This window comes from Chionomys nivalis, chromosome 1, assembly GCF_950005125.1.
Source record: "Chionomys nivalis chromosome 1, mChiNiv1.1, whole genome shotgun sequence".
Classification (NCBI taxonomy): Eukaryota; Metazoa; Chordata; class Mammalia; order Rodentia; family Cricetidae; genus Chionomys; species Chionomys nivalis.
The window spans coordinates 8,638,755-8,654,079 of record NC_080086.1 but is presented as its reverse complement, the minus strand read 5'-3'; the positions used below and the strand labels follow the sequence as shown (position 1 = coordinate 8,654,079).

At 38.5% G+C, this 15,325-nt stretch overlaps 1 protein-coding gene across 2 annotated transcripts in view; it reads right to left on the bottom strand.

Moving 5' to 3' along the window:
• Window positions 1-15,325, bottom strand: part of LOC130874527 (solute carrier organic anion transporter family member 1A5-like) — a 60,981-nt gene that overhangs the window by 18,826 nt on the left and 26,830 nt on the right. For both annotated transcript variants that reach the window (XM_057769914.1, XM_057769908.1), the window contains exons 6-8: window positions 9,142-9,240; window positions 6,029-6,250; window positions 243-407 (exon numbers count right to left, since the gene is read on the bottom strand). In XM_057769914.1, coding sequence (XP_057625897.1) covers window positions 243-407; window positions 6,029-6,250; window positions 9,142-9,240 — 486 coding nt within the window. The remainder of the gene's footprint in view (window positions 1-242; window positions 408-6,028; window positions 6,251-9,141; window positions 9,241-15,325) is intronic.

Below are 15,325 nucleotides of genomic sequence, written 5' to 3'. Positions count from 1 at the left end.
ATTTCATTATGATTAGAGAGAGAACAGGGAGGGTATTTCTGGCCTCTTCCTTTCTTTATCAATATTTGTTTTATTTTCCTGCAGACTAGAAAGAAGAAATTTACAAAAATGCTAACAGACATCAATTTCCTTGTAGTTTCTGAGTCGCATTATCGTATTGTTTTGCATGTTTTTGAAGACACTTTTTATCATGTCCTTGAGGAAAGGGAAAATGCTACTAAAGAAATAATAAAATTACATACCCATGAGAAATACTATCTCTGCAGTTGATTTTCCAAAGTGTTGTTCCAGGAATTTAGGCATGAAGACTAATACTGTGGTAAATGAACTGATCTGAAGCACACTTACAAGGACAAAAAGCACATAAATCGGGTTGCAGAAGAGGCTCTTCATGAATGGCAAGAAATCTGAAACAAGGGAGTATCAACACCATCAAGATAACCCAGTCTTGCATTTTGTGTCTAGTAAACTAAAATCTTCTCACAGATTCTGTAGTGTTACAGAAATGCATTTGATAAATCTTTATTCCTCTGGACTAAAGTTCTATATCAACTTTTAAGGAGTTTTTGAAAGTTAGTAACAAAACTGGCTTTATAAGAATCAGAACCCAATTGTGTCATCAAGCCAAACTATAAAGAGATGAAATCATATCTATGGCCACACCTTTTATTTTTTTCCTCTTTCCCTTCTATTAATATCCTGAATTCACTAGAGAGTGAATAGCCTGTTCTCTGGAATCTTAAAAAGACCCTCTTTGATGAAGTTTGAGCTCAGACACTGATGTTAACACACCATTGTGCAAGAACAGAGAAGCAAAACACTTAGGAAGACTCCAGAAATCTTGCTGTGATTCAGCCAACCACAGCATCCCTGCAGCACTTCCAAATGGAACATTTATTCGAAGAATTAGTGATATTTTTAAATTTCTCAACACAAGGGTCTCACTGCAAGGGATGCTGACTCAGTTGCTGTAGACCTTCCAACTGATTTAACCAGGATCTTTTCCTGTTTACCAGGCTGTGACTCAAGCTTGCAGCCTCTTTCTGGTAAACAGATGGAATCTTACAAATATAATTTCACAGAACTCCACAATTAATAATCTCTTTTCTTGTCTTCATGTTTTCTAACTGCATTTTCTAATTTTATACAATCCTTAATAAAATTTCTAGACCTTTTAGAGAGTAAAATATCAAAAAATTATTTAGAACAATAGATAGAACAAATAGTGGCAAAATCCATCTTTATGAATGTGAGGGCTGCAACCAGAATTTCCAGAAGCTTTTGAACTCACCCATTTTTGTGGACATCCCTGTTCTCCTAAATGAGTCTCCATATTTCACATGGACTTTTCTATGTGTCTTATACTATGCTAAGTTGTTTCCTAGTTTTGAATATCAGGTTGACCTAGAAGACCACACAATCACACATAACAATCAGTATTATCCCTTTTAGGAGAATCATTAACATGACCACAAATCAAAGAGTGTTTAAACCTCAAAATTTGCTCACAGTGTGACTGTCTGCCAAGTTATGGTTAACAGTGTATAAGGTAGATTTGTGTTATTCATTGCATGATGGCTTTAAAAGTTATGAGTGATGGAGAAATAGATACATATTGAAAAAGTTCTCCTAACAGTACTCTGGACCAGAATAGCACAGAAACCCAAGAAGACAATGTGATTTTCTGCTCATTTTCACTGTAAAGAAATAGTTCCTTCCTATCTTCCAACTATAAATTTCAGAATTCCAGAGCCCAAGCCTTGCTCCCCACACAATTGTGAAGTTGCTGCTAAGGTTTAAGAAAAAGTAGACTTCAGTCTTTAGGCCCTAGGCCCCAAGGCAAAACTCTGGGCCATCAACTCCTGCAGGGAGGCTCCTTCAGAAACCCTCATCAAATCCAGTTATCTACAAGTTCCACTCTGCTCCCAAACCCAAGCAATAACCATGACCTCAGTGACTCCCTAAGACACAGACATGAACTGTACAAAGCAGATCAAGAGCAGCTCCCTGACACAGAAAACAACTGCAATAATCAGACCAAGAGAGGATCCAAGAGACACAGACACCACCTACAAGGATTGGACCAAGATGCAAAGATAATTCATAAATCAATTACAGGAAAACTTGGATAGGCACCAATGAAAGAATACATTCAAAAACGTAAAGAACAATATGGCAACAACAAAACCTAGTATCCTAACACAGAAAAATTATAACTTTATGACGATGATAGAGAAATAAAAGGGGAAATGAAAAAGATCCACTAAATATATGGAGGAAAAGACCAAAAAAATTGGAATAAATCAATAAATCTCTTAAAGAAAATCGGGGAAAAAACAATTAATCAGGTGTGATGAATAGCTCAAGACTCGAAAATCGAAATTGAGGCAATAAGGAAAACAGAAAAAGAAAGAATATTAAGAGCTGCAAGGGAAAAGTCCAAGTATCATATAAAAGCAGACTTATAAGAATTAAACCCAATTCTTTTTTTTTCTTTTTTTCTTTTTTATTTATTTATTTTTTATTGAAAAATTTTCTGTCTCCTCTCCTCCTCCCATTTCCCTCCCCCTCCCCCCACTCCTCTCCACCCACCCCACTCCTATCCACCTCATCCCACTCCTCTCCCCCTCTCCCCACTCCTCTTCTCCTTGTCCCATTCCATTCCCCCTCCCTCTCCTGTCTGAAGAGCAGTCCGGATTCCCTGCCCTGTGGAAAGACCAAGGACCTTCCCCCTCCATCCAGGTCCAGGAAGGTGAGCATCCAAACAGGCTAGGCTCCCACAAAGCCAGTACATGTAGTAGGATCAAAATCCAGTGCCACTGTCCTTGGATTCTCATCAGCCCTCATAGTCTGCCATGTTCAGAGAGTACGGTTTTATCCCATGCTTTTTAGATCCCAGTCCAGCTGGCTTTGGTGAGCTCCAATTAGACCAGCCCTACCATCTCAGTGGGTGGGCGCACCCCTCCCAGTCCTAACTTCCTTGCTCATGTTCTCCCTCCTTCTGCTCCTCATTTGGACCTTGGAGCTCAATCCGGTGCTCCAATGTGGGTCTCTGTCTCTATCTCCATCCATTGCCAGATGAAGGTTCTATGGTGATATGCAAGATATTCATCAGTATGGCTATAGGATAGGGTCATTTCAGGTTCCCTCTCCTCAGTTGCCCAAGGAACTATCTGGGGACATCTCACTGGACACCTGTGAGCCCCTTTAGAGTCAAGTCTCTTGCCAATCCTAAGATGGCTCCCTTAATTAAGCACTGGACTGAGCTCCCAAGGTCCAAATGAGGAGCAGAAGGAGAGAGAACATGAGCAAGGAAGTCAGACCCACTCTGACGGTGGGGCTGATCTAATGGGAACTCACCAAGGCCACCTGGACTGGGACTGAAAAAGCATGGGATAAAACCACACTTCCTAATGTGGCTGACAAGGAGGGGTGACTGAGAAGCCAAGAACAATGGCATGGTTTTTGATTCTACTGCATGTACTGGCTTTGTGGGAACCTAGTCTGTTTGGATGCTCACCTTCCTAGACTTGGATGGAGGGGGGAGGACCTTGAACTTCACACAGGGCAGAAAAACCTGACTGCTCTTTGGACTGGAGAGGGAGGGTGAGGGAGATTGGGGGAGGGGAAGGGAAATGGGAGGAGGGGAGGAGGTGAAAAATTTAATAAGAAGAAGAATAAAAAAAAGAAAAAAAATTAATAAATGGGACCTCCTGAAACAGAAGTTTCTCAAAGGCAAAAGACATAGTCAAAAAGCCAAAACAGCAGTCTACAGAATGGGAAAAGATCTTCACCAAGGAATTGCTCAACATCCTTAGCCATCAAAGAAATGCAAATTAAAAAGACTCTTATAACCTTATACCACTCAAAGAGGCTAAGATCAAAAACACCAGTGATAGCTTGTGCTGGAGATATTATGGTTTAAGGGGAACACTTTCCATGGCTGCTGAAAATGCAAACTTTTACAACCACTTTGGAAATCACTATGGCGGTTTCTCAGAAAACTGGGAAACAATCTAACTCAATACCCACTAATACTACTCTTGGGCATATACCCAAAGGATTCACACTCATACCACAAAAACATTTGTTCAACTGTGTTCACAGCAGCATTATTTGTAATAAGGCAGAACCTGGAAACAACCTAGATGTACGTCCAACAAAGAATGGATAAAGAAAATTTGGTATAGCTACAAATGGTATAATAATCAGCAATGAAAACAACCAATATCATCTTGAAATTTGCAGGCAAATGGATGGAACTAGGAAAAAAAAGCCATAACTGGTTACCTCACTCAGGTAACCCAGACACTGAAAGACAAGAATGGTATGTTCTCACACATTAGTGGATATTAGATATAGAGAAAAGAAAAACAAATCTATAGTCCATTACCCCAGAGAAACTAGGTAACAAGAAGAACCCGAAGAGAGACATACATGAATCCCCCTATGAAGGGAAAATATACAGGATCTCCTGAGGAAATAGATGAGATCTCCTGGGTAAACTGGGAGGGGGCAGTAGAGCAGAGCAGATGAGGGATGAGAACATAAAGGAAGGGGATGGTTGAGTTGGGGGAAGAGTGGACAGGGAGATAAATGAAAGAAGATGGGAAGGTAGAAGAATGAAGGGGAAGAGGAAAACATAGGAGAACAGAATGGTCAAGAAGGGAGACAGAGAGGTAAATAAAAAAGAAATGTCTTGATTGAGAGAGCCACTAGCAAGAAACTTAGCAGTAGGGAAATTCCCAGGAATTCATATGGATGACCTAGCTAAGACCCTAGGCAATAGTGGAGAGGATGCTTGTGCTGGCTTCCCCTGTAATCAGATTAATGACTACCTTAATTGTCATCATAGAACTTTCATCCAGCAACTGAAGGAAGCAGATGCAGAGATCAACAGCAAAGCACTGAGCTGAGCTCTGAGAGTTCAATTCAAGAGAGAGATGAGCGATAATATGAGCAAAGAGATCAGGACCGGAAACAGCTGACCTGAGCTAGTGGGAACTCACTGACTCTGGACTGGCACTAGAGGAAACTTCATAGCACCAAAGTAGGTCCTCTGAATGCAGGTAACAATTGTATGGCTTGGGCAGTCTGTGAGGCCACTGGTAGTGGGACCAGGATTTATCCCAAGTGCTTGCACTGAATTTTTGGAACCCGTTCTCTATGGAGGGATACCTTGGACAGCCTAGATATAGGAAGAAGGGCCTTGTTCTAGCCTCAAATTGATCAAATTTATTGATTCTGCACAGGGAGCCTTACCCTCTCTGATGAGTGAATTGCGGTAGAGTAGAATAGAGATCAGGGAAGGAGGAGGAGAGGAGGGATTGGGAACTGGGATTGGTATGTAAAATTAAATAAAAATTAAAAATGGATTGATTCATACATGCATGCAAACATACATACATACATACATACATACATACATACATACATACATATATAAAGGGATGGGCAGTCTTGACCACTCAGCTTCTCACAGATGCACCATTGCTCTGCACCAGAGGTTAATAACATTTCTGCTTGTTTTACAGCAGTCTGCTCCTTAGGGAACAGTTCTCCTGTAAACTATCACACACCTTCAAATACAGAAGATTATTACACCTCTCAGGAATTCTCCTCCAACATTAACTTCAAGCATGCTCACAGCTAAACTGTCATTTTTCTTATCAATCTATACAGTTACCTTAGTACAGATAATCCTCATCCATTGTCTTTAACTTGAGTTTCTGATTATTTTTTTAACTTGGAATAATATTTTCTATATAACAGACTTCTAAAAACAGGTGGGAAAATATATTTGCTCTTTGAGTGTCCAGACTGATGAATTTTCCATAAAGTCTAATCTAAGATGCACTGTTTACAAATTATGTGCATTGTAATTCAAGCAGTAACTTGGGAAGAAGTTTAAGGCATCTGAGTAGGGACCCTTAGTGACAAACCATCTTTACTCAGCACAGCAGACACATGTTTCACTCCCTGCATACCCATCTAAACCAAATATAGGGGTTAAGGTTTGTCTGTTTGCCTTTAGTGATTCCACGTTTTTCCTTTTTGGCTTTTCCTTGGTGTTTCTCTTCTTTGTTGCTGTTGGTCACATCTGCATCATCCTCTAGTCCTTCCTTTGGGAGCGTTTTAGGAAGAAAGAAAAAGGGGATGCTGATCAGAACATTCACTCCTGCACAGATCAAAAAGCCGACCCACCAAGCACCGACCCAGCGTGTATCAGTGGGAGTTATGGTCAGGTCATCTGTGGAGAAACACAGATATTTTGTTAGCTTGATTCATTCTTTTAGTGTAAATTGTATAAAATTGTTAAGAATCACAATCTCATCTAAATACAACATTTGTGTATTGTTTGTAAATTATTCACGTTTATTTCCTGTGAAACCTGGCTCTACTCCTAAATGCTATGATTACACTTCTTTGTGCAAATTCAGACCTGCAGAAAAACTGTCTGAGTTTGATCAATTGAGTGGAGACAAAAATTATCTGGGAAAGAAAGTTTCTGAATTTCTATAAAGCATAGTAGTTAAAACTTTACTGCAAAATGGCATAAAAATGATTTGAGACATTTAAAAAAACAGTTTTAACCCGATGTGTTCATCTCTCAAAGCATCACATGGAATGAGAAAAGGGAGTGGAGAGACAGTTCAGTGACTAAGAGTTAGTGCTGCTCTTGCAGAAGCCCAGGGTTCTATTCCCAGCACACTTATGGAAACTTACTGTTGTCTGTAAGTCTCATTTTACAATATCTGAAACCCTCTTCCAAACTCAGTAGTCACCCATACACATAGTGCACAGATATACACATGTACAAAAATTAAGGTAAAACATCACATGACATGCATTATTTTTGCATTGTGTATTCATTAAGAAACTTAACCAGTTTGATCTAAACATATGTGGTGATATATTGCTAGAGGCCATGTCATAGGAGCAGCAGACAAAAATGAATTTTATGGAATACAGTCCAGAGGATGACAAAGCTACCTGGGTACATACTGGAGAGGCAGAACCCCTAAGGATTGTTTGCAGAATGCCAGTTATAGTTTCTGTTCTTCATTATGTTTGCTGCTGCCATGTTTCTGCTGTTATGAAGGGACTTCACAGTTTATAGTATACTGTGATTCTTTCTTGAAAAAAATCCCACTCCTCACTGGGCAATTTATTTGTAGATAATAATAAAGATGATTTTCATAAGAGTAATGGTGTTTAGTTGAAGCAATGATTTGACTGACTTTCTGAGTTAGCATAAAAGATGCAAGTAGTTAGGATTATTGGTAAAAATGATTAGGGACATGATTTAAGTTTTCTGCCCATTGCTCCAATAAAACATACAAAAAGAGCAAATATAGTCTAGTAGTTACCTTGCTTTTTGTTAGATAAGAGATTTTCAGAGAAGGAAAATAAGAGCAGGAAGGCTTCATGCATTATAGACCCATGAATTCCCCTATATAAAAACAGATGATTAAAGAAAATAATTATGTCCCTGCACCCAAAGTTAGGCCTGAGTTTCTTGGTAATATACATTACAGAATTAATCAAAGGGCCCATATGCACATTGAAAAAACAAAGTTGTGAAAAAAATTAATTGACCCAATTGTGTGTAAAGAGAAATAAATGGTCACCTGGGATCCCCTCTAGAGCCAAGTCACTTGCCAACCCTAAAATGGTTCCCTTAATGAAGATATCTTCCTCTCTGCTCCTATATCTGCCTTTCCTCCATCTCAACCCTCCTACTCCCCCAACCTCTCCCCAATCCTTCTATTCTCCCTCTTCTCTCCATCTCCCATTCTCCCCACCCCACCCCACCCCCGTGCTCCCAACTTTTGCCTGGAGATCTTGTCTGCTTCCAGTTTCCAGGAGGATCAATATATGTTTTTCTTTGGGTTCACCTTATTATTTGGTTTCTCTAGGATTATGAGCTATAGGCTCAAATTCCTTTGTTTATGGCTAGAGTCCACCCCGACTAGGTCCTTGGACAGCAGAGAAGAGGGTGTCTGAACTGGCCTTGTCCTATAGTCACACTGATGAATATCTCAAATGTCACCATACACACACACACACACACACACACACACACATATATATATATATATATGGTTAGCTGACATCTCATTTAAAGTTTCTCCAGAGTAGAGTTAAAAATAGAAATTCACTACACTGAAACCAGAAACAGGAGCCTGACAGTATAAAAGGAACTAGCTGAAATATGCTTAACTTGCTTAAATGTTAGTTATTCCATAATAAAAATGTCATTGCTTTGGGGTGAACATGTTCTGATAGGAAAATTAATACAAAGGAAATTGCTTAGTTGTGCGTTTCTGATGAAAACATGTAACTTGTGATCTTAATGTAATTTATTCTTCTGTAAATAATTTGATTAGGTTTTAGAAAATATGTGACATGTGGTTAGTGAGGTAATCTTTCCTTGCATGGATATCCTTTTTATTATGAGGTATAAGATGGATAACAAAAACATAAGGCATAGGAAAAAGGGACATGTAGAAGGAAAAGAATCAGGAAAGAGAAGGAAAATACCATGGAATAAATAACAGTGTAACAGGAAGAAAGATACAGCAGGAGAACAACTGAAAAAAGAGTAAAAAACAGGGTAAAAGAACTGAACAGGCATGAACTGAGTCAGAGCAACCTGCAGATAGAAAAACAAAAAACTAAGCTTTGGCCCTCATATAAAGTGCCCATTGGTGTCTGTGCATATGTCCCATAGTTCACCTTCTCTATAGCTCCCCTGCAGTTTCTCTGACCTTCTGGGGGCTAGGCCCCTTGTAAAATATATTTTCTAGCAGTTAATTAATCTGCTACATGAAACCTTTTAAATTGGTGCTTATGACATAACAGAAAGATCTCTTTCTTTATCCACAGTGACTGCCTCATTGAGAAAAATCTATGTGAGTAAATCCTCTGATACCGAAGATGCGGCTGCAATGTGGTGGGAGGATGGTGGATTCTTGATTAGAAGGTGACATTTTATCCTTACCTCTTCTCCTCCCAAATCTTCAGACTGTGAGTAGTGATAATATGCCTAACTAAGGATCAAAGGAGGCAGCAGTATAGCAACCTGGAGCAGTCTCCTACACTATAGAGACTATATTATATAAATAAAATGTATTTTACCTGTATTCACAGACCCAATGTCTACATAGATGTTTGCACAGAAAGAAGCCAACAGCAGTCCAATAAAAGGGCCAACAATCTTTCCTGCTTCTAAAATCCCTGGAAGTAAACAAAAATAGGAAGTTACACAACCACACAAAGAATTTGCTTGCACAATAAAAGAAGCCTTGAGAATGAATTATTTTTAACATTAGATGTTTTTCCTTCCTTTGTAGAGCTTGGTATCAAATCTGGCAAAAATGTAAGTGCTGTGGGACAATGGTCTTGTACCCTGTAAAGATTTGTCACTTGTATTGCTTTAGTAAAACACTGATTGGCCAGTAGCTATGCAAGAAGGTGAAGTGACCAAGAAGAATATATAGGCAGGTTGACCAGAATAGGAGAAGAGGAAAGGTTCAGACTGCAGTAATCACCCAAAGAGGAAGCAAGATAATGCCTCACTGATAAAATTTACCAAGCCTCATAGCTAATACAGACAAGAATTATGGGGTAATTTAAGATGTATGAGTTAGTTAATAAAAAGCCTGAGTTAATAGGCCAACCAGTTTATAATTAATGTAATCTTTGTGTTTCTTTGGGACCAAATGGCTGCAGAACTAGGCAGGACAGAAGCCTCTGTCAACAGATAAGTGCACTACAACTGAGTTATACCCTACTACTTCAGATATTCTTATATATTCAACATATGAAAAATTAAGCTTGTTATGTATATGTACATATATGTTGCGTGTACATTCACTGGTTTCTATAATATTAAGAAGGAAGCTCCCATTGTTTCAATATAGAATGTTTCCCAGAAGCTCATGTGTGACCGACTTTTTTCTCAGGCGGCACCACTGGAGTCTGATGGGACCCTACTAAGGCAGGGCATGGATCTGGGTCTTCAGGTCATCTGGAGCATAACCATCACCTTTTCCTCATTCTATTTTGTTTCTCAGCCTCAGGATGAATTGTTTCACTCCACCCATCCTTCCGTCATAATGAGCTGCCTCATGTCAGGCTTCTAAAACACACAATCCAGCAGCACAGAAAAAAAAAAAAAAAAAAAAAAAAAAAAAAAAAAAAAAAAAAAAAAAAAACCTTCCAGAGCCACAAACTAATCCTTTCTTTTTATCGACCATTATATCAGGGGTTTATTAAAGTTATAAAAAACCAGACTGACACAAAAGTTTTATTACTTAAAGCCACATTTCAAATTCTCTTTTATTCGGAGTTTAGAACAAATCCTGCATTATCACACGCAGTCCCATCAAAGCCATGGCATTAGCAGTTACCTTTTGGTGCTTCCATAGCCATGTTTTCAAAGGGACTCTGATAGTTATCTTTGATTGTCAACTTGATACAACCTAGAACTCCCAAGAAGAGAGTCTTGTTGAGATATTTTCTATACTGGGTTTACCTGTGGACATGTCCATAAAAGACTGTCTTAATTAAGTTAATTGATGTGAGAAGACCCAGCCCACTATGGGCACCACCATTCCCTATGCAGGGAGTCATCAGCTGTGTAAGAGTTGAAAAAGAGATGAGCACAACCATATAAGCAAAGATTTAAGCATGCATAGATTTACTATCTTCTGGGTGTGACTAGTGGGTTCAAAATCCTGCTACTATGACTTTTCTGTTGAGATGGAATTATAAGTCAAATAAATTATAAGTCCTCTCTCCAAAGTTGTATTTCCTCACAGAAACAGGAATAAAACTAGCACCATCTCAAAAACAGTGTGTGCTGTGATGGATTTCTTGTAATGTGTCTTCACCACAGACTTTCACTCAAAACTTCCTTCGAAAGAAAGAATGTGTCCTCATAATGGAACTTCTCTTTGATGCTTTCCTGATCATCTTTCTTTTCTTATTATTATTTTCATTTTATTTGTCTCTTTCAATTTCACCTGGTTTCTTTGATTCCACCAACAGCATCTTCCAACTTTTCTGAACCATTCCAACTCACAGAAAAACCCAGATATGGGCTAAGGCTATCTGTCCAGAGGGGTGAATGTCTGCCTGCCAGGCAGGCCTGTAGGTCCCCAAAAAGGAGTGTGGGCACCTTCAGCTTGTGCTGCAGGGTCTTCTGTGTTCTACTGGACCCTGCCTTGCCCCCACGTTCGCCCTTTTGTCCGTTGTGTCCTTGGGCTATCAGGCATCCCTGTTTCAGTGCTGAGGAGTTCCATCCAGATGGGTGTGTGCTATCTTGGGGTAGCCTGTCCTGGAAGAGAACACAGTCCTCCTCCCCCAGCTCCTGCTGCAGGGGTTTCTTTGTTACACGCGACCCTGCCTCCCCCAAGCCTGCCCTATTGTCTGCAAGGTCCTTGGCTCAGGACAGCGAGCACCCTGCTCCTGAACTCGGGCTATCCACCCAGAGGGGGCTACCAGGCATCCCTGCTCCTGCACTGAGGAGATCCATCCAGAGAGTTAGTCACAGCAAAGACTGGACCAAGACACCAAGACTCTCCTAGCTCCATTTGTAGAAAGAGATGGGCAGGCGCCAATGCAAAAATTCCTCCAACAACCTGAAAGACAGCATGGCATCACCAGAATCCAAGGATCCTGAAACAAGAAGAATTGAACACCCTACTCCAGAAGAAATAGAAGAAATCGACTTTAAACAGAACTTTATGAAAATAATAGAGGACCTTAAACAGGAGGTGAAAAACTGCCATAAAGAAATACAGATTGCAAACAAAAAGGTAGAGGAAATGAATAAATCTCTCAAAGATACCCAAGAAAAACAAGAAAAAGCAATCAAACAGCTAAGGGAAACAGTTCAAAACTTGAAAACTGAAATGGAGGTAATGAAGAAAACACAAACCAAGGGAGACTGGATATGGAAAATCTGGGTAAATGAACAGGAACTACAGAGACAAGTATTACCAACAGAATACAAGAGATAGAAGAAAGAATCTCAGACACTGAAGATACTATAGAGGAAATAAACTCACTGATTAAAGAACAAAACAAATCCAATAAGTTCTTAATACAAAACATCCAGGAAATTTGGGACATCATAAAAAGATCAAACCTAAGAATAATAGGGGTAGCAAAAGGAGAAGAATTACAGCTCAAAGGCCCAGAAAATATAATCAACAGAATTATAGAAGAAAACTTTCCCAACCTAAAGAAGGATATTCCTTTGAAGGTACAAGAAGCATATAGAATACCAAATAGACTAGATCAAAAGAAAGCATCCCTGCACCATATAATAATCAAAACACAAAACATACAGAATAAATAACAGATATTAAGAGCTGCAAGGGAAAAAGGTCAAGTAATATATAAAGGGAAACCTATCAGAATTACACCTGACTTCTCAATGGAAACCATGAGACCCAGAAGGTCTTGGATAGATGTTCCGCAGACACTAAGAGACCATGGATGCACGCCCAGACTACTATACCCAGCAAAGCTTGTGTTCACCATCAATGGAGAAAACAAGATATTTCTGGACAAAAACAGATTTAAACAATACGTTGCCACAAACCCAGCCTTACAAAAATACTAGAAGGAAAATCACAAACCAAGGAAGCCAACAAAACCCGTAATGACACAAGTATCTGACAACCTACCACCAGCACAGCCCAAAGAAGGGAAACACACAAACTCTACCACAAAAAAAAAAAAAAAAAAACAAAAAACTGGAGTTAACAACCACTGGTCATTAATATCACTTAATATCAATGGACTCAATTCATCTATAAAAAGGCACAGGTTATGAGAATGGATATGAAATCAGGATCTAACATTCTGTTCTTTATAAGAAACACACCTCAAACTCAAAGACAGACACTACCTCAGAGTAAAGGGTTGGGAAAATATTTTTCAATCAAATGAACCAAAGAAACAAGCGGGTGTGGCTATACTAATATCTAACAAGATTGATTTCAAACTAAAATCAATCAGAAGAGAGGGAGATGGACACTTTATACTCATCAGGAGGACATCTCTATCCTGAATATATATGGCCTTAATATAAAAGAACCCACATATGTAAAAGAAACATTACTAGAACTCAAAGCATACATCAAACCCCACACTCTAATAGTAGGAGATCACAACACTTCATTCTCACCAATGGACAGGTCAACCAGACAGAAACTTAACAGAGAAATAAGAGAACTATCAGATGTAATGAACCAAATGGACTTAACAGACATCTATTGAACATTCCACCCAAACACAAAAGAATATACCTTCTTCTCAGCATCACATGGAACCTTCTAAAAAATTGATCACATAATTGGTAGCAAAACAAACATCCATATATACAAAGAAATTGTAGTAACCACCTGTGTACTATTGAATCATCATGGAATAAAGTTAGAATTCAACAATAATTCTAACCCCAGAAAACTTACAAACTCTTGGGGATTGAACAGTCAACTACTGAACCATTTCTGGGTCAAGGAAGAAATAAAGAAAAAAATTAAAGTCTTCCTTGAATTCAATGAAAATAAAGACAAATTATACCCAAAACTATGGGACACTATGAATGCAGTCCCAAGAGGAAAGTTCATAGCACTAAGTGCCCACATAAAGAAAATGGAGAAAGAACACATTAGAGACTTAACAGCACATCTGAAAGCTCGAGGAAAAAAAAGAAGCAGATTTACCCAGGAGGAGTAGAAGACTGAAAATAATCAAACTGAGGGCTGAAATCAACAAAATAGAAACACATAAAACAATCCAAAGACTCAATAAACAAAAAGCCAGTTCCTGGAGAATTTCAACAAGATTGACAAACCCCTATCCAAACTAATCAAGCGGCAGATAGAGAACATGCAAATTAACAAGATCAGAAATGAAAAGGGGGACATAACCACAGACACAGAAGAAATTCAGAGAATCATTAGCTGTTATTACAAAAGCCTATATGCCACAAAATTGGAAAATGTCAAAGAAATGGACACTTTTTTAGATAAGTAACACATACCAAAATTAAATCAAGACCAAGTGAACAGTTTAAATAGACCTGTAAGTCATGAGGAATTAGAAGCTGTCATCAGAAACCTCCCTACCAAAAAAAGCACTGGACCAGATGGTTGTAGTGCAGAATTCTACCAGAACTTCCAAGAAGAGCTGATATTTATAGTCCTTAAAGTGTTTCACACAATAGAAACAGAAGACTTATTGCCAAACTACTTTTATGAAGCTACAGTCACCCTGATACAAAAACCACACAAAGACTTAACTGAGAAAGAGAATTACAGACCAATTTCACTCATAAACATTGATGCAAAAATTCTCAATAAAATACTGGCAAACCGTATCCAAGAACACACCCAAAAAATTATACATTATGATCAAGTAGGCTTCATCCCAGAGAGGCAGTATTGGTTCAACATATGAAAATCTATAATGTAATCCATCATATAAATAAACTGAAGAAAAAAAAACATGATCATTTCATTAGACGCCGAAAAAGTATTTGACAAATTCAACACCCGTTTATGATAAAGGTCTTGGTGAGATTAGAGATACAAGGTTCATTCCTAAATATAATAAAAGCAATATACAGCAAGCCGACAGCTAACATTAAAATAAATGTAGAGAAACTCAAAGCCATCCTACTAAAATCAGAAACAAGACTTAGGCTGTCCACTCTCTCCATACCTCTTCAATATAGTGCTTGAAGTTATAGCAATAACAATAAGACAGCAAAAAGAGATCAAGGGGATTCAAATTGGAAAGGAATAAGTCAAACTTTCATTATTGGTAGATGATATGATAGTGAACATAAGCGACTCCAAAAATTCCACCAAAGAATTCCTATAGCTGATAAACACATTTAGTAACATGGCAGGATACAAAATCAACTCCGAAAAATCAGTTGACCTCCTATACACAAAGGATAAAGAAGCAGAGAGGGAAATCAGAGAAACATCACCTTTCACGATAGCCACAAATAGCATAAAATATTTTGATGTAACTCTAACCATGGAAGTAAAAGATGTATTTGACAAGAACTTTAAGTCTTTGAAGAAAGAAATTGAAGAGGATAACAGAAAATGGAAGGATCTTCCTTGCTCTTGGATTGGGAAGATCAACATAGTAAAACGGCAATTCTACCAAAAACAATCAATAGATCCAATGCAATCCCCATCAAAATTCCAACAAAATTCTTCACAGACCTTGTGAGAACAATAATCAACTTTATATGGAAAAACAAAAAACCCAGGATAGTCAAAACAAT